This window comes from Nematostella vectensis, chromosome 3, assembly GCF_932526225.1.
Source record: "Nematostella vectensis chromosome 3, jaNemVect1.1, whole genome shotgun sequence".
NCBI classification, from domain to species: domain Eukaryota; kingdom Metazoa; phylum Cnidaria; class Anthozoa; order Actiniaria; family Edwardsiidae; genus Nematostella; species Nematostella vectensis.
Window position 1 is genome coordinate 14,164,694 of NC_064036.1, and position 23,466 is coordinate 14,188,159.

General features: G+C 40.9%; 3 protein-coding genes across 4 annotated transcripts; 2 read left to right on the forward strand and 1 right to left on the reverse strand.

Annotated features, from left to right (window-relative positions):
* The first annotated feature begins 853 nt into the window (after positions 1 to 853).
* On the forward strand, positions 854 to 8,519 carry LOC116602193. The gene is made up of 10 exons (XM_048725366.1): positions 854 to 1,026; positions 1,675 to 1,729; positions 1,913 to 2,090; positions 2,472 to 2,641; positions 3,292 to 3,381; positions 4,188 to 4,971; positions 5,366 to 5,411; positions 5,757 to 5,829; positions 6,170 to 6,409; positions 8,288 to 8,519. Coding segments are annotated over exons 1-10 (1,674 nt in total). The 5' UTR covers positions 854 to 990; the 3' UTR covers positions 8,290 to 8,519.
* A 1,972-nt stretch (positions 8,520 to 10,491) lies between these two features.
* On the forward strand, positions 10,492 to 16,573 carry LOC116602194 (galanin receptor 2a). Of its 2 annotated transcripts, none has more exons than XM_048725367.1 (5): positions 10,492 to 10,759; positions 13,318 to 13,379; positions 13,891 to 14,020; positions 14,765 to 14,985; positions 15,528 to 16,573. In XM_048725367.1, the coding sequence occupies exons 4-5, from the start codon at positions 14,766 to 14,768 to the stop codon at positions 16,298 to 16,300; spliced, it is 993 nt and encodes a 330-aa protein (XP_048581324.1). In that variant the 5' UTR covers positions 10,492 to 10,759; positions 13,318 to 13,379; positions 13,891 to 14,020; position 14,765; the 3' UTR covers positions 16,301 to 16,573. The 2 variants fall into 2 exon arrangements, with proteins under 2 accessions (XP_048581324.1, XP_048581325.1); XM_048725368.1 differs by lacking the exon at positions 10,492 to 10,759 and adding an exon at positions 11,546 to 11,589.
* Positions 16,574 to 16,690: 117 nt separating this feature from the next.
* Positions 16,691 to 18,043, reverse strand: LOC116602168 (mannose-binding protein-like). Its single transcript, XM_032363345.2, has 2 exons — positions 17,807 to 18,043; positions 16,691 to 16,999 (listed from the first exon to the last, which is right to left on the reverse strand). Exons 1-2 carry the CDS (start codon positions 17,978 to 17,980, stop codon positions 16,757 to 16,759), a joined length of 417 nt encoding a protein of 138 aa, XP_032219236.2. The 5' UTR covers positions 17,981 to 18,043; the 3' UTR covers positions 16,691 to 16,756.
* Between the last annotated feature and the right edge of the window lie 5,423 nt (positions 18,044 to 23,466).

Below are 23,466 nucleotides of genomic sequence, written 5' to 3' on the forward strand. Positions count from 1 at the left end.
CACAAAATTTATGGCAAAAAGAAATAATCAACGCATGACAAGAACTTTTCCCTTGCTCCGTGCTTGTACTTAGCCGCCATTACGGGGCCGAGTGGAGCCTGGGAGTTGCGCGGCTGACTGACTGGCTGGCTGGCGAGTGACACCACAGGGTACCCGCGCAATGACAACAAAACCAAGTCGCATAGTTATACCATATTTCTATACCTATGGAGCTCCGCGCGCGGCCTACGGCCGCGCTGGCTCCGCTATCATTATTAAAAACAGTCTTCTGGGATACATACGGATTACAGAGAAGATCAACTTTTATTAACGATCGAAATTACCCCATCTAATGCCAACGAAATTCAGTATACCAAGTAATGGACAACTGTATCTTTTGTTCAAACTAGCAGGAGGTTTATCAAATAATAGGATTACTAATTACTATTTCTCACAAATCAGCCTAGGATTATACTATCACTGCGGAGCCACACCTATAAATGTTTTCAATATTGTTAGACGAATTATTTGATGATCTCAAAATAACGATCTATAAACAAAGCTTGATACTTCATTGACCATATCCAATGGGAAAAAACAAGGCCTCCCAAAATCATCAGCCGATGGAAATGGATGCTTTCTCACACTTGGTACTTTGCTAGGATAACAAAATGGCGGCTGCCAGAGGCCCTAATGGTGGTAGTATATGAACAGACGTTATGAAATAATAGTCTGCATCAAAATGGTGCAATGTGGGTTCAATACTTCATATAGGGATCATGGCTTTTTGATAGCTTCATAGTGATTGGTGCAACTCAGATTCAAAAACAATTGATTATCTACAATTTAAATGCTCCGAGTTTTTTCTGGCCTAGCAACCACGGTCGTTGTCAGCTTCGTGGAATATCGTATCCTCTTCTTTATCGAGGCTTCACTTGTTTCTTACTCAAAACTGCTGCAACCACTAGCTAAAAGGAGAATTAGCTAAAAGAAAAATTTCGAGGCAGTAAAATGAAGACGCTCGTTATTGGGCTGATTCTACTTGTGGTAAGTACTTGTTATCTTTTATCGAACAATCTGTAACAAAAAAAAGTGCAAACATACAAATCATATACAGGCTCTAGGTAGGGAGGTCATTTATTCCAGTAAATTTACCCTTCTTTGAATGATTGGGAATCCCCTTTTAACTTCTTTGATGTAAAAGATAACTAGACTAACTAGTAGAAAATATTTTGCTGTGTTAATTTCTCACATTGTTCTTCACACTCTCTACTTGTTAACAAAAACAAAGAAATCGCTTAAATCAACTTGCAAATATTGTATCTGGTGTTATATATTTAAATTGTATGAGACAGGAATATCTTGTTCTCTTTTAACAAGCTATTCCTCGTTAGAAACATGGCTCAAGTTGAAAAAGCCTTGATTTAAAAATTAATTAAAAATCACAAAAAGACCGATATTAGGAATTTAAGCATTCACGTTTCTAAGTAATGGACGGCAAACAGAGGTAGAGGATATTTGTGTTTAACGCTGCTGTCAGCAGTCAGTCAGTTTGAGACCGCGTGCGTGGTGGAACATTTAGTTGGGGTAAATACTTAAGTACCCTTTTAGAATGCGAGCGGTGACTAGTTCTTGACTAGGTTTGAGTACCAAGAAATTTGATGGATAAGAGTGATGGTTATCTATCATCCCCAGGCTGCTGAGAGGGGAGCCGGAAACCCTTCCAAGGGGACCTTCAAGAATACGCCAGGTATGAGAGTCAGTTGAAATAGTAACCGTATGCATTAAAGCCTAAATGTCAGCCCATGCCAGCGACAACATCATGCTTTTTTTACTTAAAATAGAATAAAAATAAATGAAATAAATAAAACTCATAGAGTTGGGGTGGCCTTATCCCTTTTCATGTCGACTGAAACTCCTCTTTTTTTTGTAGATAAATGTGCTCCAATTATGTTGCCCGAGAAATTCGTCTCCAGCAAAGGGTTCCCATCAAAAAACTACCCACTAAATGCACACTGCATATATGAGATCCCTGACCCACGCGGAAAAGGAGTGGAACTAGAATTCAAGAACTTTGAACTTGAAGCCCATGACAAGAACCAGTTGTGTGGGTAGGTACTGATTGAGTTAAACTAGTTTTGTTGTTTGCTTTGCTTTCTCTGCTTCGTCTTAAAACTAACATTAAAGAAGGCCAATCAAGCCGCCATTTATACGCTACTGCACAATACCGGGTCACAAAAAGAATCCATTTCCAACGGCTAATTCCAACAAGTAACTTATCTACTTTCCGTCAAATATCATTTAGTATCATACTTAAATCGTGTATGGCTATTTTAAAGTCTCCTTGCAAACAGACTATTGAATTTGTCGATGTAAATGAAAACATAGGAGTGGTTGATCGACATTCTTTAATAATATTTTTGAAGTGTAGTTCTCGATTATTTTCTGGGTTGGTGGCGTTATAAACCATTCCCTTGCATATTAATGTGTAGGTTCGATTATCTGGAAATTTTTGACGACGAAGGAGACAGCTTTGGCAAATACTGCGGCCATGATTTGCAGGACAAAACCATCCAGGTGGAAGGGAGGAAAGCAACCATTGTATTCCACTCGGACCTCAGTATGCCCAAGAGAGGCTTCATCATGAAATTCAAGCCTTTGGGTAATAATGATCATGATCGATTCCCCATAAAACGCAGTGACGCACACATTAACACCCTTGACATACAAGACACAAGTATGAATAACCTCCTATACGAAGAATGAAGTGACTTTCGACCACAATCCTTTAGATTTTTTGCTAAAACCCCTAAAATGCAATTACACGCGCATTGCGCATCCCCAATTAATATTATCTAATATTAATATTATTCAGTAATATTATATTTTTCAGTATTCACAAACTAGAAGTGATTTTATTCGCCACAGATCAGATCGACCGCACACATCGAGGGGGCTACAAAAAGGGTTTACATTTGAGCAAATTCTTTAAAGAAAAACCGCGAGCCCCGTTTATGATGGTTTAAAACGTTTCTCAGTCAGATGCTCCAACATTTAGGGGTGTTGTGGGACATTGTAACGCTCAGATGGGCTGGGAGCCAGATGTCTTGACAGATGACAATATTTAGGATTTTACCTTAACAACCTTATATCGGTTCGAGTTTCGCAGGTCTTTTCTTTGATAAGTGGATGACGTAGAATAAGCAGCAGTGACGTGATATTGAGCAAAGATTCTATTTTATATGCTTGCGTTGAAAGTTTTGTTATTTTGTTTATCATCTTTGACATTTATCTTACGTTTAATACTTGTAGAAGAACCCACAACACGGCCGTCATTGCTTTCCAAGCAAAGTCTTGTTAGCTCAGGACCTACCACACAAATGACGACTGAAGAGACAACAGGTGATAGATAACCATTGTATCTAGGTTTAGCGGCAAACGATCTAGCCCCAAGTGGAACCAATCTCATTGTATTAGAAACGATTTTAAGAGTAAAATATACCAGTTTATGAACAATACATAGGATAAATTTGGTCACGCTTATCTATCTTGTCATGCCTTACCCTATTCTTATTATATTTTGTCTCACCTTTCCGTACTTTGGATTGTTCGCTATACTGCATTTACTTCCTTGATTTACCTTACCCCACCTCACCTTACCTTACCCATATGATTCGTTACCTTACCTTACCCTAGCATACCTCACCTCACCTTACCATACCTTACCTCGCCCAGCTAACCTTACCTCACCTTACTTTACCCTAGTATACCTTACCTCACCTCACCCCAGCTGACCTTACCTTACCTCGCCTTACCTTACCCTAGTATACCTTACCTCACCTCACCTCACCCCAGCTGACCTTACCTCTCACCTTACCTTACCCTAGCATACCTCACCTCACCCCAGCTGGCCTGACCTCTCACCTTACCTTACCCTAGCATACCTCACCTCACCCCAGGAGACCTTACCTCTCACCTTACCTTACCCTAGCATACCTTACCTCACCTCACCCCAGCTGACCTTACCTTACCTCACCCCAGCTGATCTTACCTCACCTTACCTTACCCTAGTATAACTTACCTATCCTTACCTTACCTTACCCCAGCTAACCTTACCTACCCTTACCTTACCCTAGCATAACTTACCTATCCTTACCTCACCTACACTATCATACCCTACCTCATTTAACTTTACTTTACCTTTTTAGGCCGAACAGAGCGAACAACTGAGCCTCCCACTTCAGAGGCAGCTCGACCGACATCAAGAGAGATCACAACAGCTGAGAACAATGAAAAAACAACCGAGCATGCAACTACCGAAGGCATTCCGACTGAAAAAGATAATATACTAACAATTACCGAGACAAAAAAGGCAGAACCCAAAATATTTGTCAAGAGAATTATGGGAACAGAAAAGAGAACAAAAGATGTGTCCAGACCAGAGCAAGACACGGAAGAGTCTGAGGCGCCGTCTGAGATACCGAGTCTTTCTCCCCCTCCAACAGCTGTCGGTTACTCGACAGATAAATCAGTGATTGACATGGTCAAGGCAACAGTTAGCACTGGAAGCCAGACAAGCTTAAACCAGACCACACCACCAAATGAAACATCGACCGAAATACTATCAAACGAGACGTTATCTACTGGGTTACCATCAAACCAGACATTGCCGACTGAGTTATCATCAAACGAGACTTTTTCAACTGAGTTACCATTAAACCAGACATTGCCTAACGAACTACCATCAAACGAGACGTTATCAACTGTTGCGCCATCAAACGAGACAATATCGACTGAGTCACCATCAAACGAGACAATTTCGACTGAGTCACCATCAAACGAGAAAATTTCGACTGAAGCGCCATGGTACGCGTCATCAACCATGTCACCGGCGGAACCAGAACCTACAAATATACCAAAGGTTATTGATGGAATGAATGTCTGGAAAGAAGGGAACAAAGAGTCCGAAGATAGAGCCATGGCGAGGGATTTGTAAGTATAACAGAGCTTCAGCAAGAAACTTGTGAGAAAATAAATGAATGAATGAATGAATGAATGAATGAATGAATGAATGATGCTTATTCCTCTCTATAGCAGTTTGGAACTAGATAACAGCGAGTTTTTTGTACAATCCAATAATTTACACATACTGTTGTGATTGCCAAAGCACTTTATATTTCTGACAGTCTTTAATTCCTTAACAACCGATCCTAAATTGTAACCACAGTGTGTATTCTCCCATCTCGTAAGATAGCTGATAGGGTCGTCAACTATGTAGTATCTTTGTTCAGGGTGGCCCAGAGCCGCCCATATTCTTTTCGTCCATTTATAGCAACAAGAAACACTGTTTTGTTCGTTGTCTTAATGCTTATTTCTGCACTCACAGGCGGATACTCTCATGGATAACCAAAGTGGATTTTCTTCTTAATCAGGTATGTCACAATATTCAAGATTGTAATTTTAGAATACGCCAAGATCTTACCATCATCTCAACGACACGTGATCTTGCCTCTCTCACACGTGATCTTGCATCTGTCTCACGTGATCTTGCCTCTCACGTGTGATCTTGCATCTGTCACACGTGATCTTGCCTCTCTCACATGGATCTTGCCTCTCACATATGGTCTTGCATCTGTCACACGTGATCGTGCCCCTCTCACAAGTGATCTTGCCTCTCTCACACGTGATTTTGCATCTGTCACACGTGATCTTGACTGTCTCACACGTGATCTTGCATCTGTCACACAGTCTTGATGCATGTAATCCTTCGTTTCTAGATTAAAGCGGAAGTCACCAATGACATGGTGGAGCAGGAGGAAGAGGTGTTCGCTGCTGAAGCGAAGCGCACTCGTGAGTCGGGGCATACTGCTGTTTTCAATAGTTTGCGTACTCATTCTTAAAGATTCCACATCGTTCTCACCAATCAAAATTAAACATCAAATGGCGCAAACAGAAGACTGTGAAAGTAGGGTTGAAGAAATAAGGAAGGCTATCAACTTGCCTGACTTTTGAATTATTTGAATATTCTGTACTCTAGCAACAGACTAAGGCTTTTTTTGATGTAAGATGAATTGATTTTCACTGTGAATCAAGTGGACGTAGTTGTTACTGAGGCAGTAAAAGATCCGTCTAACAAGTCGTAACCATTTTGTTTTATTCCTTCTTAGTGCTGAATTCTAATTTCCTGCAGGTGGAATCGACACTTTCCTGTCTGACTCTGAAAATATGATGAAGTATAAGGACATAAGACGATCGCGTGTGCGACGGGATCTGGAGGACGACCTCATGGCAGAGATTACCCGGCTGGAAGCCGTCAGAGCCCGGACATACGCCGGCAAGACTCGGCCAAATAAAAAAAGAGCACATCAAGCCAACAAACCTATGAAATGGATGCAAATGAAGCTCTTGAAAGCCAGACTTCCCCCAGAATGTTAGTACACCCTCTTTGCCTGTCTCTCATATCCCTATCCCTGTGTTAGTACATCTTCTTTGCCTTTCTCTCATATCCCTATGTAAGTACACCCTCTTTGCCTGTCTCTCATATCCCTATGTTAGTAAATCTTCTTTGCCTCTCTCTTATATCCCTATGTTTACATGCTCTTTGCCTCTCTCTCATATCCCTATGTCAGTACACCCTCTTTGCCTCTCTCTCATATCCCTATGTTAGTAAATCTTCTTTGCCTCTCTCTCATATCCCAATGTTAGTACATCCTCTTTGCCTCTCTCTCATATTCCTATGTTAGTACACCCTCTTTGCCTTTCTCTCATATCCCTATGTAAGTACACCCTCTTTGCCTGTCTGTCATATCCCTATGTTAGTACACCTTTTTGCCTGTCTGTCATATCCCAATGTTAGTACATACTCTTTGCCTTTCTCTCATATCCCTATGTTAGTACACCCTCTCTGCCTTTCTCTCATATCCCTATGTTAGTACACTCTCTTTGCCTGTCTGTCATATCCCTATGTTAGTACATCCTCTTTGCCTTTCTCTCATATCCCTATATGTTAGTACATCCTCTTTGCCTTTCTCTTATCTCCCTATGTTAGTTCATCCCCTTTCCCCTCTCTACCATATCCCTATGTTAGTTCATCCCCTTTGCCTCTCTCTCATATCCCTATGTTAGTACACCCTCTTTGCCTCTCTCTCATATCCCTATGTCAGTACACATTCTTTGCCTTCCTCTCATATCCCTATGTCAGTACATCCTCTTTGCCTTTCTCTCATATCCCTATATTAGTTCATCCCCTTTGCCTCTCTCTCATATCCCTATGTTAGTTCATCCCCTTTGCCTCTCTCTCATATCCCTATGTTAGTTCATCCCCTTTGCCTCTCTCTCATATCCCTATGTTAGTACACCCTCTCTGCTTCTCTCTCATATCCCTATGTTAGTACATCCTCTTTGCCTTTCTCTCATATCCCTATGTTAGTACATCCTCTTTGCCTCTCTCTCATATCCCTATGTTAGTACACTCTTTTTGCCTCTCTCTCATATCCCTATGTTAGTACATCCTCTTTGCCTCTCTCATATCCCTATGTTAGTACACCCTCTCTGCTTCTCTCTCATATCCCTATGTTAGTACATCCTCTTTGCCTTTCTCTTATCTCCCTATGTTAGTTCATCCCCTTTCCCCTCTCTCTCATATCCCTATGTCAGTACACCCTCTTTGCCTCTCTCTCATATCCCTATGATGGTACACCCTCTTTGCCTTTCTCTCATATCCCTATGTTAGTACATCCTCTTTGCCTGTCTCTCATATCCCTATGTCAGTACACCCTCTTTGTCTGTCTCTCATATCCCTATGTCAGTACACCCTCTTTGCCTGTCTCTCATATCCCTATGTCAGTACTCCTTCTTTGCCTGTCTCTCATATCCCTATGTCAGTACACCCTCTTTGCGTGTCTCTCATATCCCTATGTCAGTACATCCTCTTTGCTTCTCTCATATCCCTATGTTAGTACACCCTCTCTGCCTGTCTGTCATATCCCTATGTCTATCTCTTATCTCCCTATGTTTACATCCTCTTTGCCTGTCTCTCTTTTTCCTATGTCAGTACATCCTCTTTGCCTTTCTCTCATATCCCTATGTTTACATCCTCTTTGCCTTTCTCTAATATCCCTATGTTGGTACATCCTCTTTGCCTTTCTCTCATATCCCTATGTCAGTACACCTCCTTTGCTTCTCTCTCATATTCCTGCCTGCCTGCATGCCTGTCTCAACTTAGTTATAATTATTATCCTGCTTATCCAATTTTCCAAAATTTGTTTTAAGTTATCCCACGCTTGACCTCTTTCTTTGGTTCTTGCAGAATTCATGTCTACCCCCAAACAACTGGCCGGCACGGCTCCATATATAAATTTGCTAGAAATACTCGGGACTATCATGGATCTATAAACTAGTAAAAATCATTGCGTCGAGCACGTAACAGTTCTTCCCCTACTACCGAAGTCTACAAGAAGCTTGCCCACCCACGATTTTTATAAAAGTAACCAAGTTACCTGTGAAATTTTACACACATCAATAAAAAGAGGTTTAAAGTCTGCCTTGTGCACCTTGAGTTTTATCAAAGTGATTCTAACCAGACTCGGTAACAAACCATGCATGGATGAAACTGAGTTTAAATATGAAAAAAAAAATGAGTTTGAATATAAATGTTGCTTATTGGCAATATATATTACTTTTTCTTTTCATTCCTGCGTTATTGAAAAAAAGGTTTAATTAAGCCTTGAAATTTTGTTTTACTCTTGCGACAAACCCTCGCAGTTATGAATTTATTCAACATTGTGTAATAATGAAGCGGTTTAATGATATATCAAACTTGATTGAATAAATAGCAAATTCTCTTTCCCAACGAGTAGCCATAATGAAGATATGAAATTGGTCCTCACACCCAGGCATGACAGGTGTTTTTTAATAGGCTTGCTGTTTGTGTTTGTTTTGATCACTAGTTATTAGGATTCTGTAATGTATTCGATGGTGCAACTTATCTACCTCGGGGATTATGACACTGAGTTCGTAAGTGGGCCTTCTTGAGTCTTTTAAGACTTAAAAAACTTAAAAACTTAAAAGTTTTTTATCGGCTTTTTTATGTTTAAAGGGATAATGTTTAAGTATCTTTAGCTGTCCATTCTTCAAAGGGCTAATGTTTTGATTAGACTACAAACCTAACTGTTAGATGCTATAGCTGAAACTGCAGGCGGTCTTAGTTTTTAAACTTTCGAAGTCGGTTTTAGGGTTGTAGTGGTGATTTTAATCTTTAAAGTAAGGATTAATCACCGATACCCGAAGCCTGTTATACGGCGAACTGCCGACGTCCGAGGTATTTCACTGACTTATTACATGATCTATTCCTAGTAAAAAACAATTTAAACTGGGGGAAAAGAGACAAAACTCAGTTAATTTTTTTAAAGGTTCAGGTTATTATTGATCTGCAAGAAAACCCTGGAGAGTTGGTGGTTGATTGCACAAACTTAAAAAGCTCATTAGATCAATACTTTACACAATCAAAATTAACATTTAGACAGAGAGGGGCTGCTCCATGCACGGACTCAATTCCCAAAGTTGGAGTTGAATTGCAAAATTTTCGTAACTATGAGTTTCAGTGTGAGCACGCTGTGAGAATGGAGCTCACTGACAACGAAGAAGAACGACTTATGTTTATTACGCCAAATATCTTTTTACAAAAACTGTAATGTCGACGACAATGAACAAGCGGAACGAGTTAGTAGACGCCTCAAATAGCCACACCACTGCCAAACTCGGTGGAATAATTTTTCAAAATTGTGTAGTTCCAGAAAATATCCATACCCCCCCCCCCCCTATTGAGGGTGTCGGAGGTATGACCCCACACCCCCCTGGAATTTCCAATCCCCTCAATGGGGGGTATGGATATTTTCTGGAACTACACATTGTACATAAAAATTTGGCTGAACTTATTATTGAATTTCTAGGGTTACAAATACAAATTTTGCTTTCATGACAATTGAATCGATGTAGTAGTATTTGAATCGATGTAATATTATGTTACTATTCAGTCGTTCTTTTTATCATATCTGTGGCGAAAAAGTGGTGGTTTTTTTTGCTCATTTCTACTCAAGGTTTAATATAATGATCTTTTATTAGTATTCACGGTTAATATCTAGTTTATAAGGAGGCTCTTTATAGATTTTTTTTCAATTTACTCTTTATAAAATTGACGTCTAGTAGTCATCCGTATTTGATGTGCTACTGTTTTATTTTACCTATCGGTAACCGATTTAAAGTTATTTAACATATGAACAGACCAGTATTGTAAGAACTATTCAATATATTTCCAAAAATAACCGATGCTTTTTCTTTAAATTTGCGGAGAGACATGACTTATACTTAGGCATGATGGGGATCATAGTGGCAAGTCTAAAGTAAACATGTAATGTTAATTGTAAACCAATGTAAATTGGTTTTAATCCGTTCTCTCCCGAGCCAAAAAACTTGCATGTTCAATGGAAACCCTCTAATTATTCATGTTGTGGACTTGGGAGACATTTGCACGTACAGAGACATTTCGCAAGGAAACAACTGGGCGCTCTATTGTTATTCAGCAAACTTTTTTCAAGGCGTTACCAGTCTGCTGCATATAACAATAGAAAAATGGCTCTATGCACGGGCAAATGTCTCCCAAGTCCTCGAAATGAATAATTAGGGGTTTTCATTGAGCATGCAAGTTTTTTGGCTCGGGATAGAGAACGGGTTAAAAATACCTTATTCTCGATATTGTATTTCGGGATAGGGACAGAACTTGGTGAGTAACAGTATTGCAGGGTCTCCTAAGCTCCACTAAAACGAGGTAGCACAAAATTGCTTATTTGTCGATTTTCAAGCGAAGACATTGATTTTTTTAAAGAGGATTTGAAATCTAAATAATAATTGTACGAATTCGTCGTTTTGTCTAATCAGAAAATAATATATACCTCTGTCCTTTTTGCGTATATATGAAGACAACCACTTTTCATGGGCTGAAAACAACAGAGGTGTATCTGCTCTCTCTAAAACAAATTGTAGGATAACGCAATGTTGCCCAAAGCAAAGGTAGAAAATGGAGTATATGCGACAAAATAAAATTAACATGGTCAGTTTAGACTTACCACTATGATCCCCATCACGCCTTAGTATAAGTTATGTTTCTCCGCAAATTTAAAGAAAAAGCATCGGTTATTTTTGGAAATATAAAGAATTACTAACGAGCCTCCTTAACCTACTCCTCTTCATTAGTATTCTAGTTATTAACCTAATTCATATTTAATGAGTTCATATTAAACACGAGGTGCCGCTATAAAAGGAAAAGCTCCTCCCACCCCCGGGCTCAAGAACAATCAGTTATCAATCAGCCGTCAATGAATCAACATGTCAGGACAATTGCTCTGAGTGCTAAATTTAAATTTCATATTCTAAACCAAATTAAATACCATTCCTAGAGTTGTTCATCTAAAATGGTTCTATTTATAGTAAAATAATGCTATACCAAGCTGTGTACACTCTAAAATACGAGCATTTTCATCGCAGCGTGATAATAATTTATGCAGATGCCTTAGATTATGGATACAACAAAATTTAAATTTTTGCAGCGAAAAGGTGAGTGGACAGCAACTCACTAACATAACTGTCTTATTACCTGTGCAAAAGTAGTTTTATTCATGCCGACTGAGCCTTAGAGATACGCAATTTTACAGAAGGCTTATAATTTGTGACTGCTAGCTTGGCAGTGTTCTGATTATAATTGCAAATTCATATTCCTTTGTTAGTACATCCTTTTTGCCTCTGTCATATCCCTATCCCTATGTTAGTACACCCTCTGCCTCTCTCTCATATCCCTATGTTAGTACAAACTCTTTGCCTGTCTCTCATATCCCTATGTTAGTACACTCTTTTTGCCTCTCTCTCATATCCCTATGTTAGTACACCCTCTTTGCCTTTCTCTCATATCCCTATATCAGTACACCCTCTTTGCCTGTCTCTCATATCCCTATGTCAGTACACCCTCTTTGTCTGTCTCTCATATTCCTATGTTAGTACACCCTCTTTGCCTCTCTCTCATATCCCTATGTTAGTACACCCTCTTTGCCTTTCTCTCATATCCCTATGTCAGTACTCCTTCTTTGCCTGTCTCTCATATCCCTATGTCAGTACACCTTCTTTGCCTGTCTCTCATATCCCTATGTCAGTACACCCTCTTTGCGTGTCTCTCATATCCCTATGTCAGTACATCCTCTTTGCTTCTCTCATATCCCTATGTTAGTACACCCTCTCTGCCTGTCTGTCATATCCCTATGTCAGTACATCCTCTTTGCCTCTCTCATATCCCTATGTTAGTACATCTTCTTTGCCTTTCTCTCATATCCCTATGTTAGTACATCTTCTTTGCCTTTCTCTCATATCCCAATGTTTACATCCTATTTGCCTTTCTCTCATATCCCTATGTCAGTACACCTTCTCTGCCTGTCTGTCATATCCCTATGGTGTTCTTGACCAGTCTTAAATCGCATTACTTTTACTTTTCATTCCTGCGTAATTAAAAAGAACTTTTATTTAAACCTCGTGAATAAAATAGCAAATTCTCTTTCCCAACGAGTAGCCATAATGTAGATATGAAATTGGTCCTTATACACAGGCATATCAGGTGTTTTTTAGTAGGCTTGCTGTTTGTGTTTGTTTTGATCACTAGTTATTAGGATTCTGTAATGTATTCGATGGTGCAACTTATCTACCTCGGGGATTATGACACTGAGTTCGTAAGTGGGCCTTCTTGAGTCTTTTAAGACTTAAAAAACTTAAAAACTTAAAAAACTTAAAAGTTTTTTATCGGTTTTTTATGTTTAAAGGGATAATGTTTAAGTATCTTTAGCTGTCCCCATTCTTCAAAGGGCTAATGTTTTGATTAGACTACAAACCAAACTGTTAGATGCTATAGCTGAAACTGCAGGCGGTCTTAGTTTTTAAACTTTCAAAGTCGGTTTTAGGGTTGTAGTGGAGATAAAGTATACCCTACTGTCGAGTGTAAAATCAATTGCGATTTAATCCTTTATCCAATACTTTCTTTAGCCAAACAAGTTTCAAAAAAGTTTGATTAACTTTATTTGGTGAGTTCAATTTAACAGTACAAAAAGGTGGCCTTTTTTTAAAGCGTGCTTGTAAATGAGTGTACTTTTTAAGGTCTTCTACCAATTCGTCTTCGTAGATGTTATCTTATCTAACCCCGGCAACCAGAGTCAGAGATCCCTTGGATATTCCCATGGAGGCAATGTGGGAGAAAAGCACCAATCTTACAAGCAGGTGTTATTTATTATATACTGTTTTTTGCAGCTGTATTTCCATATAACGTCCAATTATATCCTCATTGTCAATCAGCTCGCACGGAAAAACAGGTAAGACTAGTATTTTCTTAATATTCCAAACCATTACAATCCTCCCCTGCCAAAATATAGTATTGTTAATAGGGTACATTTCGTAATCGTAGCTGTAAAATCTGAATGGCTGCCTGCTTGTTTATTACATCTTTACACGCGAAAATCATGTTGATTTACATTTATCTATAGTTTTCGAGGTCTTTCTCATCCATGAATAAAATTGTTCTTTGAATTTCAGGAAAAGTTGATATCAGGCCTTTTAGAGACGAAGCAAATCGCGGCTTAAAAAAAAAAACACAAAACGTTGTATTATCTACAGCAAATGACACTCAAAATACCTTGGTTAAATGTGACCTCCTCGTTTTCCAAACTACAAAATAAGCTGTCACCATATTTACTCATACGCAGTTTTAACATTAGGGTGTTATTGGCTATAATGATTTTTTTAATCAAAACAGTTCTTCATATCACTAGTATTTCATTTTAAGATTTGGAAAGGTTCAAGGATGTTTGTTTGATTATTCCACAGCAGAAGAGTAGCTTTTTGACAAGTACTTTTTATGCATCCTATGTTTACGATGCACAGCAGTGACAAATAGAAGTTTTGTCACATAACATTTAGAGCTCGTCTCCACGACTCCTGTGGCGACAAAATTAAGGTGCATATTTTTTGCCTTAAAATGATTTTTCGCCTTGTTGTCGCCCCCTGGGCGCCCCTTAGTCTCTTGTGGCGTTATCACATGGTGAACGGAGAAGAGTAAACATGGGAATCGCAATTTGAAGTTGAATTTTGATTCTGGGTGCAGGTGGTAGATAGTCTTCATAATATTTCACCTTCCCGCATTTGGTTTGCGACAGTCAAGTACGTTCGGGTTTCGTCCTCTTTACTTTACAACAACTGAAGAGGGGGAAATCCTAAGGCACGTTTATTGTACACTGTTGCGGAACAAAAAGAAAAGGGGAAAAGATTTTAACAATAACTCGCATTTTATAGACATTCAAATTGTAAGGGCCTCAAAACTCTAACAAGATCTCTTTGTCGATGTTGTTCCAGCTGTTATTATATTTCATTGTTTATGGAATTACTTTCTGGTGCCATGACGACTAAGTAAGACTTCATCAGAACCTTTTCATCCAAACTTTTCTGTATCCGTAGGGTTCTATATACTTAAAATCACAATCTTCGTTATCTTACAAGAATCGAGTAGTATCTAATGTTTAGTATAATAGTACAATGTAACCCGTCAATATGGGGGATTCCTTCTCTTACATTATACTCTCTTGCTATGACCTAATACTTTTGTATCTTATGTTTAGCATGCCATCCCTCGTAGACTTGGTCTTGGCTTGCGTGTTTGCGGTGCTTGTTCTATAACCTAATACTCTTGATATCTTATGTTTAGCATGCCATCCCCCGTAGACTTGGTCTTGGCTAGCGTGTTCGCGGTGCTTGTCCTGATAGGCGTGGTGGGTAACGTCCTCGTCTGCCTGGTCATTTTGCGGTTTTCATCCATGCGAACACCCATGAACTACTTGCTGCTGAATCTGGCCGCGGCTGATCTACTCACACTGCTCTTCGTCAGTCCGCAATACGTCTTCATTCATACCTTTGTCCACCCAATTGGTGAGTGCTTTTCGTTTTTCTTTGCCTTTGCCTTCCGTCGTCTTCGTCTCGATTCCGTTGTTTTCGCCTTCGTTGTCTACGTGTCAGCCTTATTTCTTTCTCTTTGTCGTCTTTGCCTTCGTTGTCTTCATCTTTATTTTCTTCTTCGCCTTTGTTATCTTTGTCTTTAATGCCTTCTTCGTCTTCGTTGTCTTTGCCTTCTTCGTCTTCCTTGTCTTTGTCTTCTTCGTCTCCGTTGTCTTTGTCTTCTTTGTCTTCGTTGTCTATGTCTTCTTTGCCTTGGTTGTCTTTGTGTCTTCTTAGTCTTTGTTATCTTTGTCTTCTTCGCCTTGGTTGTCTTTGTCTTTGCCTTCTCGTCTTCGTTGTCTTTGCCTTTATCTTCTTCGTCTTCGCTGTCTATTGTTCTATTAGCTTTCATGTATTTGTTTTTTGGTCTTCGTTGTTTTCGGCTTTGTCTTCGCCTCCGTTATGTTCCTCTTTGTTTTCTTCTCCATCGTCGTCCTCTTCATCTTCGTGTTCTTACTCTGTCCATCTCTCTGTAGGTCGCGCGGGTGACATTATCTGCAAGCTGTTGACGGGTGGTAACATCTCGTGGATCGGAGGTGTGGCGTCCGTTTTCGCGCTCGTCTCTATCGCCTTCGAACGCTACTATGCAGTCATCCATCCACAAAGTCAAGGCCGCATCAGCAAACGCTCTTTATGGATCACTGTAGTATCGTGCTGGTTGTTCTCTCTCCTGTTCAACGCTCCTTTATTTTATGTCATTCATTATGACTCAGAGATGAAATTCTGCATGGAATCCTGGCCCAACGCCGTTCTAGCCCAGATTAACTCTACGTGCTGGTTCGTGATGATCGGTTTGATCCCAGTAACAATCATGGTCGGACTTTACTCTAAAGTTATCTATTCCTTGTGGATCAAGAAAGAAGAAAGCGCTGATAACACGCAGCTCGGGACTAAACGAGTCCGCAAGAAAGTCACAAAGACTGTCCTCACTGTTAGCATCATCTACACCCTCTGCTGGTTCCCGCAGTTGTCAATTTACATGCTCAGTTACGTTGGGAGTGACAACGAGTTTGGAGGTGTAAGCTATATAATCACAGTTGCCTTGGTAACTGTCAATTCAGTAGTGAACCCGATCATTTACAGTTTACAGAGCGGCAAGTTTCGTAAGTGTTTGAAGGTTGTACTCTGTCGTAATCAGAGGCGAGTGGAGGACTCGGGAGTGAGAGGGCCTGGTGACGTCGCAGCTGCTGGTGGTAATAGCAAGGCGACGCCATCCAGGGCAAATATGTGTCAGTATGAACTCAAATAGGATCTGGGTCCTTTTTTATGCCCAAGAGGAGTTCATCTTCCTCAGGGATAATCGCTATAAAATCGTTAAATCGCTATATAATCTTAATTTTCTCCAATATAACGCACGAAGTATTATTAAGCACAAGAAGAACTTGTGACGATCAACAAATGTGCTTAAATACAAATACAAACTTAAAATGTATTTATGCTGTACCAAGCCTTGGCCAAGGACACTGATTGGCATTCAAATAAATTCTAAATCCCCAGATGTAATGAAATAGACTCTACACAATTTTTCTTTTCCCATCCGATGACATAGGCAGCGGATAAGGTGCCATGTTGTAAGCTATACCAAGTAAAAACGGGGGATGGAAAAAAAGCTAGTGGATTTTTAGCACAATAACCGACTGTAGATGCAATCGCCGTTTATTATGTCTTTATACATTCGTATTGACATATTGTAAATGGTCTGGCGCTATTTTTCTTGGCGCTGTGGCATCTCGCATACGTAGCCAGCAGGAAAAAGTCTATCCCCAGAGCAACTCGAATAGTTCCATTTCCCTTGGGGTCTGTAAAGGCGATGACGAACGTACATGTACACGAATTCTGTCTTGATATTGCTGGGCTCTCCTTTGGTCCAGTTGGTGTAGAATCTAGGGGCCCCGGTCACCCAGTAGAAGGTACGGCCATCACTTCGCCTACGGTAACCAATCCATACCTAGACACCAAGAGACAGGACAACGCTCAATTCAGGTAACCGATCCGTGCCTAGACACCAAGAGACAGGACAACGCTCAATTCACGGTAACCGATCCATACCTAGACACCAAGAGACAGGACAACGCTCAATTCACGGTAACCGATCCGTACCTAGACACCAAGAGACAGGAAAACGCTCAATTCACGGTAACCGATCCATACCTAGACACCAAGAGACAGGACAACGCTCAATTCAGGTAACCGATCCATACCTAGACACCAAGAGACAGGACAACGCTCAATTCACGGTAACCGATCCATACCTAGACACCAAGAGACAGGACAACGCTCAATTCACGGTAACCGATCCATACCTAGACACCAAGAGACAGGACAACGCTCAATTCACGGTAACCGATCCGTGCCTAGACACCAAGAGACAGGACAATGCTCAATTCACGGTAACCGATCCATACCTAGACACCAAGAGACAACGCTCGATTCACGGTAACCGATCCGTGCCTAGACACCAAGAGACAGGACAACTCTCAATTCACGGTAACCGATCCGTACCAAGAGACAAAGAGACAGTCTGAAACGCTCAATTTACGGTAACCAATCCATACCTCGCCATCAAATATGGTAGAAGATGTTTGAAGAAATGAAGAGAAGAAGTTTTCATTACATTATTATTAACAAATAATAAATATTTATAAGGAGAGGAATGCTGTAAGGAAAAGTGTTTGATACCATACGTGGAAGGAAAGCTTGCCTCCAGTCTGACAGATAATACTTTTTCTTTTTAAAGCTTACATAAAAAGCTTACCTGATCTGGGGAACCCTTGAGTGCCTTGGCAAGCTTCAGCACGAAGTCGTTCTCCTCGGAGATGCGATGTCCGCGAGGTCTCCGCCAGCCTCGTGACATTTTGATCGCGCTTGGTGGAGAGTGGCTGTCGTCTGTACGGCTTTGTAACATGAGGTTTGGTGTCCTTCCAGCCATCCAAACAGACAGACACGCTCGGAGCCGGGGTACCTACGAGGATATAGGGGCGTTTAATGTTATGTTTAATGTTATTTTATGTCAGGCGCGTACCCAGGATTAGCTGAGGGGGGAGGGGTGCGCAGTCATAGGTATCATATGGAAAAAGCATAGTATTTAAAGATTCCTTAAAAAGAGAAATTACCCTCTTTTTGACCGCCAAGTGGGGGATGCGCGCGCACCTTGCGCACCCCCCTGTGTACGCGCCTGAGTGTGTATGAGATAATGCAAATCGTAGGGCAAGTCTAAAGACGAGAGCAAACAGTCTGCAACTAGTAGGGGTATGACTGTGCCCTCTAGTTTTCTTAATGTTTCTGTACCTTGTTATTCTAGTATTTCGATGCCCGCTACGGTGGTGACAAGAGAAAGAAAATGCTAGCGAACAACTTTGTTACCCCTCCCAATTTGTGTACAGTTAACGCTAACACTGCTTGACAAACAATGCTGGCGCTTTATGCACAGAGCTTCAAAAGGGTCTTTGTCAGCCATCTATTTTCATCTGCAGATTTGGGAAAGTTGTGATATTTTCCTTTGAATTAAGTAAATAAAGCATGAAATTTTATTTTTAGGCTTCTTAGAGTTTTCATAAGAGGGTTTTTAAAATAGGAGAGTTCAAGGGTATGAAAGGACCACCTCACCGCCGCTATTCCCTACAAAAGGGCCACCTCACCGCCGCTATTCTCTATAAAAGGACCACCTCACCGCCGCTATTCCCTAGAAAAGAACCACCTTACCGCCGCTATTTCTATAAAAGGACCACCTTACCGCCGCTACTCCCTAGAAAAGGACCACCTTACCGCCGCTATTCCCTAGAAAAGGACCACCTTACCGCCGCTATTCCCTAGAAAAGGACCACCTTACCGCCGCTATTCCCTAGAAAAGGACCACCTCACCGCCGCTGTTCCCTATAAAAGGACACCTCACCGCCGCTATTCCCTAGAAAAGGAACACCTCACCGCCGCTGTTCCCTATAAAAGGACACCTCACCGCCGCTATTCCCTAGAAAAGGACCACCTTACCGCCGCTATTCCCTATAAAAGGACCACCTTACCGCCGCTATTCCCTATAAAAGGACCACCTCACCGCCGCTATTCCCTATAAAAGGATCACCTTACCGCCGCTATTCCCTATAAAAGGACCACCTTACCGCCGCTATTTCTATAAAAGGACCACCTTGCCGCCGCTATTCCCTAGAAAAGGACCACCTTACCGCCGCTGTTCCCTATAAAAGGACACCTCACCGCCGCTATTCCCTAGAAAAGGAACACCTCACCGCCGCTGTTCCCTATAAAAGGACACCTCACCGCCGCTATTCCCTAGAAAAGGACCACCTTACCGCCGCTATTCCCTATAAAAGGACCACCTTACCGCCGCTATTCCCTATAAAAGGACCACCTCACCGCCGCTATTCCCTATAAAAGGATCACCTTACCGCCGCTATTCCCTATAAAAGGACCACCTTACCGCCGCTATTTCTATAAAAGGACCACCTTACCGCCGCTATTCCCTAGAAAAGGACCACCTTACCGCCGCTATTCCGTATAAAAGGACCACCTTACCGCCGTTATTCCCAATCAGCTTGTCAAGTTTTCGTTCCACACTCTCCAACCTCTGTATGATCTCTTGTCTTTCCGAATCACCACAGCAATTGGCTGAAGCTGAGAAAAAAGGATAAAAATAAAGATGCTCATGTACGAACTCCGTCGTAGAACCAATTTTGTAATAATCTGTGTAAGAGATATAGAAAAATAAAATGTTCAAAACCCTTGGATGTTTAAACACCATTTGGCATAGCCACCAAGGTACTAAGACTTGGTAGAATGATCAACACGTAGTGGACGTTATAAAACCGCGACTTAAGGCTGATTTAGACAGCACGACTTAGTCGTATTCGACCTGCCTACGATATGTCCTATGGCCTTGAATTACACACCACGACTGTCATAGCCGACCGTCGTAGAGGAGTCGTACGTTGATTCACACTCGACGGCTCGAGTTGTAGAAGTGTTGCGGACATATCGCATACAACTAAATCGTGCTGTCTAAACCAGCCCTTATTCAATAATCAATGTTAATTGATTAATTTTAACTCAATTTTCCTTCATTCAAGCGGACAACGGGCCTGTGGAGGGCAAGCTAAAGTTGCCCGATGCTCTAAAAATGCTCTTAAACATTTTAGGAGGCCAAACGCTACCTGTTTTAGTAAAGACGTTAGACATCAAACAATTACCGTGATTGTTTTTCATTACCTCTTGATAAAGAAGTCCAAAGAACTACAAATCAATCGTGGGCATCCTGTATTTAATACGATAACCGTTTACTCTATTCATAAACGACGTGTTAATTATAAATTTTATTCCCTCTACACGTAGGATATACAAATATAATTTTCACTTTACAGATTAATTGGCGAGTCATTGTAAACACTTTAAAAGCGATTTTGATGTATTGCTTGTACAAACAATTATCAGCTTCTTTAGAGTAACTATTAAGCTGTTTAAAGCATAGAAAATAATGGGCTGTCAAATTAAACGTTATTATTTGACTTCCACTCTTTTTAAATCACGCTTAAAAGTGTAATTACCTTCGAGTGCCAATCACTTCCTAGTGGCCTTAAACTCTTCGCGAACCTGAAAGCTGATTAACGGCCAAGTTTTACTTATTTAGAAAAACAAATCAAAACAAGGTTGAAAAGCTGTTTACTACTCTGCTTTTTTAAGAGGCGTAGGATATATCATTTCAACCTTATTTCCCTAATTCCCCTACGCCTACCGAGACCACCTAGCTCTACAGGTCTGACCACCCAGTCATGTAGGCACTTACAATTTCCCACTCACCAATACCCCAAGTACTCGGCATACTAACATTGTACCACTCACCAATACCATAAGTACTACGCACACTAACATTGTACCACTCACCAATACCCTAAGTACTAGGCACACTAACATTGTACCACTCGCCAATACCCTAAGTACTACGCACACTAACATTGTACCACTCACCAATACCCTAAGTACTAGGCACACTAACATTGTACCACTTACCAATACCCTAAGTACTACGCACACTAACATTGTACCACTCACCAATACCCTAAGTACTCGGCACACTAACATTGTACCACTCACCAATACCCTAAGTACTCGGCACACTAACATTGTACCACTCACCAATACCCTAAGTACTCGGCACACTAACATTGTACCACTCACCAATACCCTAAGTACTCGGCACACTAACATTGTACCACTAACCAATACCCTAAGTACTAGGCACACTAACATTGTACCACTCACCAATACCCTAAGTACTAGGCACACTAACATTGTACCACTCACCAATACCCTAAGTACTCGGCACACTAACATTGTACCACTAACCAATACCCTAAGTACTAGGCACACTAACATTGTACCACTCACCAATACCCTAAGTACTAGGCACACTAACATTGTACCACTCACCAATACCCTAAGTACTAGGCACACTAACATTGTACCACTCACCAATACCATAACTACTCGGCACACTAACATTGTACCACTCACCAATACCCTAAGTACTAGGCACACTAACATTGTACCACTCACCAATACCCTAAGTACTCGGCACACTAACATTGTACCACTCACCAATACCCTAAGTACTCGGCACACTAACATTGTACCACTCACCAATACACTAAGTACTACGCACACTAACATTGTACCACTCACCAATACCCTAAGTACTAGGCACACTAACATTGTACCACTCACCAATACCCTAAGTACTAGGCACACTAACATTGTACCACTCACCAATACCATAAGTACTACGCACACTAACATTGTACCACTCACCAATACGCTAAGTACTAGGCACACTAACATTGTACCACTCACCAATACCCTAAGTACTAGGCACACTAACATTGTACCACTCACCAATACCCTAAGTACTCGGCACACTAACATTGTACCACTAACCAATACCCTAATTACTAGGCACACTAACATTGTACCACTAACCAATACCCTAAGTACTCGGCACACTAACATTGTACCACTCACCAATACCCTAAGTACTAGGCACACTAACATTGTACCACTCACCAATACCCTAAGTAATAGGCACACTAACATTGTATAACTCACCAATACCCTAAGTACTAGGCACACTAACATTGTACCACTCACCAATACGCTAAGTACTAGGCACACTAACATTGTACCACTAACCAATACCCTAAGTACTCGGCACATTAACATTGTACCACTCACCAATACCCTAAGTACTCGGCACACTAACATTGTACCACTCACCAATACTCTAAGTACTCGGCACACTAACATTGTACCACTCACCAATACTCTAAGTACTCGGCACACTAACATTGTACCACTCACCAATACCCTAAGTACTAGGCACACTAACATTGTACCACTCACCAATACCCTAAGTCCTAGGCACACTAACATTGTACCACTCGCCAATACCCTAAGTACTACGCACACTAACATTGTACCACTCACCAATACCCTAAGTACTAGGCACACTAACATTGTACCACTTACCAATACCCTAAGTACTACGCACACTAACATTGTACCACTCACCAATACCCTAAGTACTAGGCACACTAACATTGTATCACTCACCAATACCCTAAGTACTAGGTACACTAACATTGTACCACTCACCAATACGCTAAGTACTAGGCACACTAACATTGTACCACTCACCAATACCCTAAGTACTAGGGACACTAACATTGTCCAACTCACCAATACCCTAAGTACTAGGCACACTAACATTGTATCACTCACCAATACCCTAAGTACTACGCACACTAACATTGTACCACTCACCAATACCCAAAGTACTAGGCACACTAACATTGTACCACTCACCAATACCCTAAGTACTACGCACACTAACATTGTACCACTTACCAATACCCTAAGTACTAGGCACACTAACATTGTACCACTCACCAATACCCTAAGTACTACGCACACTAACATTGTACCACTCACCAATACCCTAAGTACTAGGCACACTAACATTGTACCACTCACCAATACCCTAAGTACTAGGTACACTAACATTGTACCACTCACCAATACCCTAAGTACTCGGCACACTAACATTGTACCACTCACCAATACCCTAAGTACTAGGCACACTAACATTGTACCACTCACCAATACCCTAAGTACTCGGCACACTAACATTGTACCACTCACCAATACCCTAAGTACTAGGCACACTAACATTGTACCACTTACCAATACCCTAAGTACTACGCACACTAACATTGTACCACTTACCAATACCCTAAGTACTACGCACACTAACATTGTACCACTCACCAATACCCTAAGTACTAGGCACACTAACATTGTACCACTCACCAATACCCTAAGTACTACGCACACTAACATTGTACCACTTACCAATAC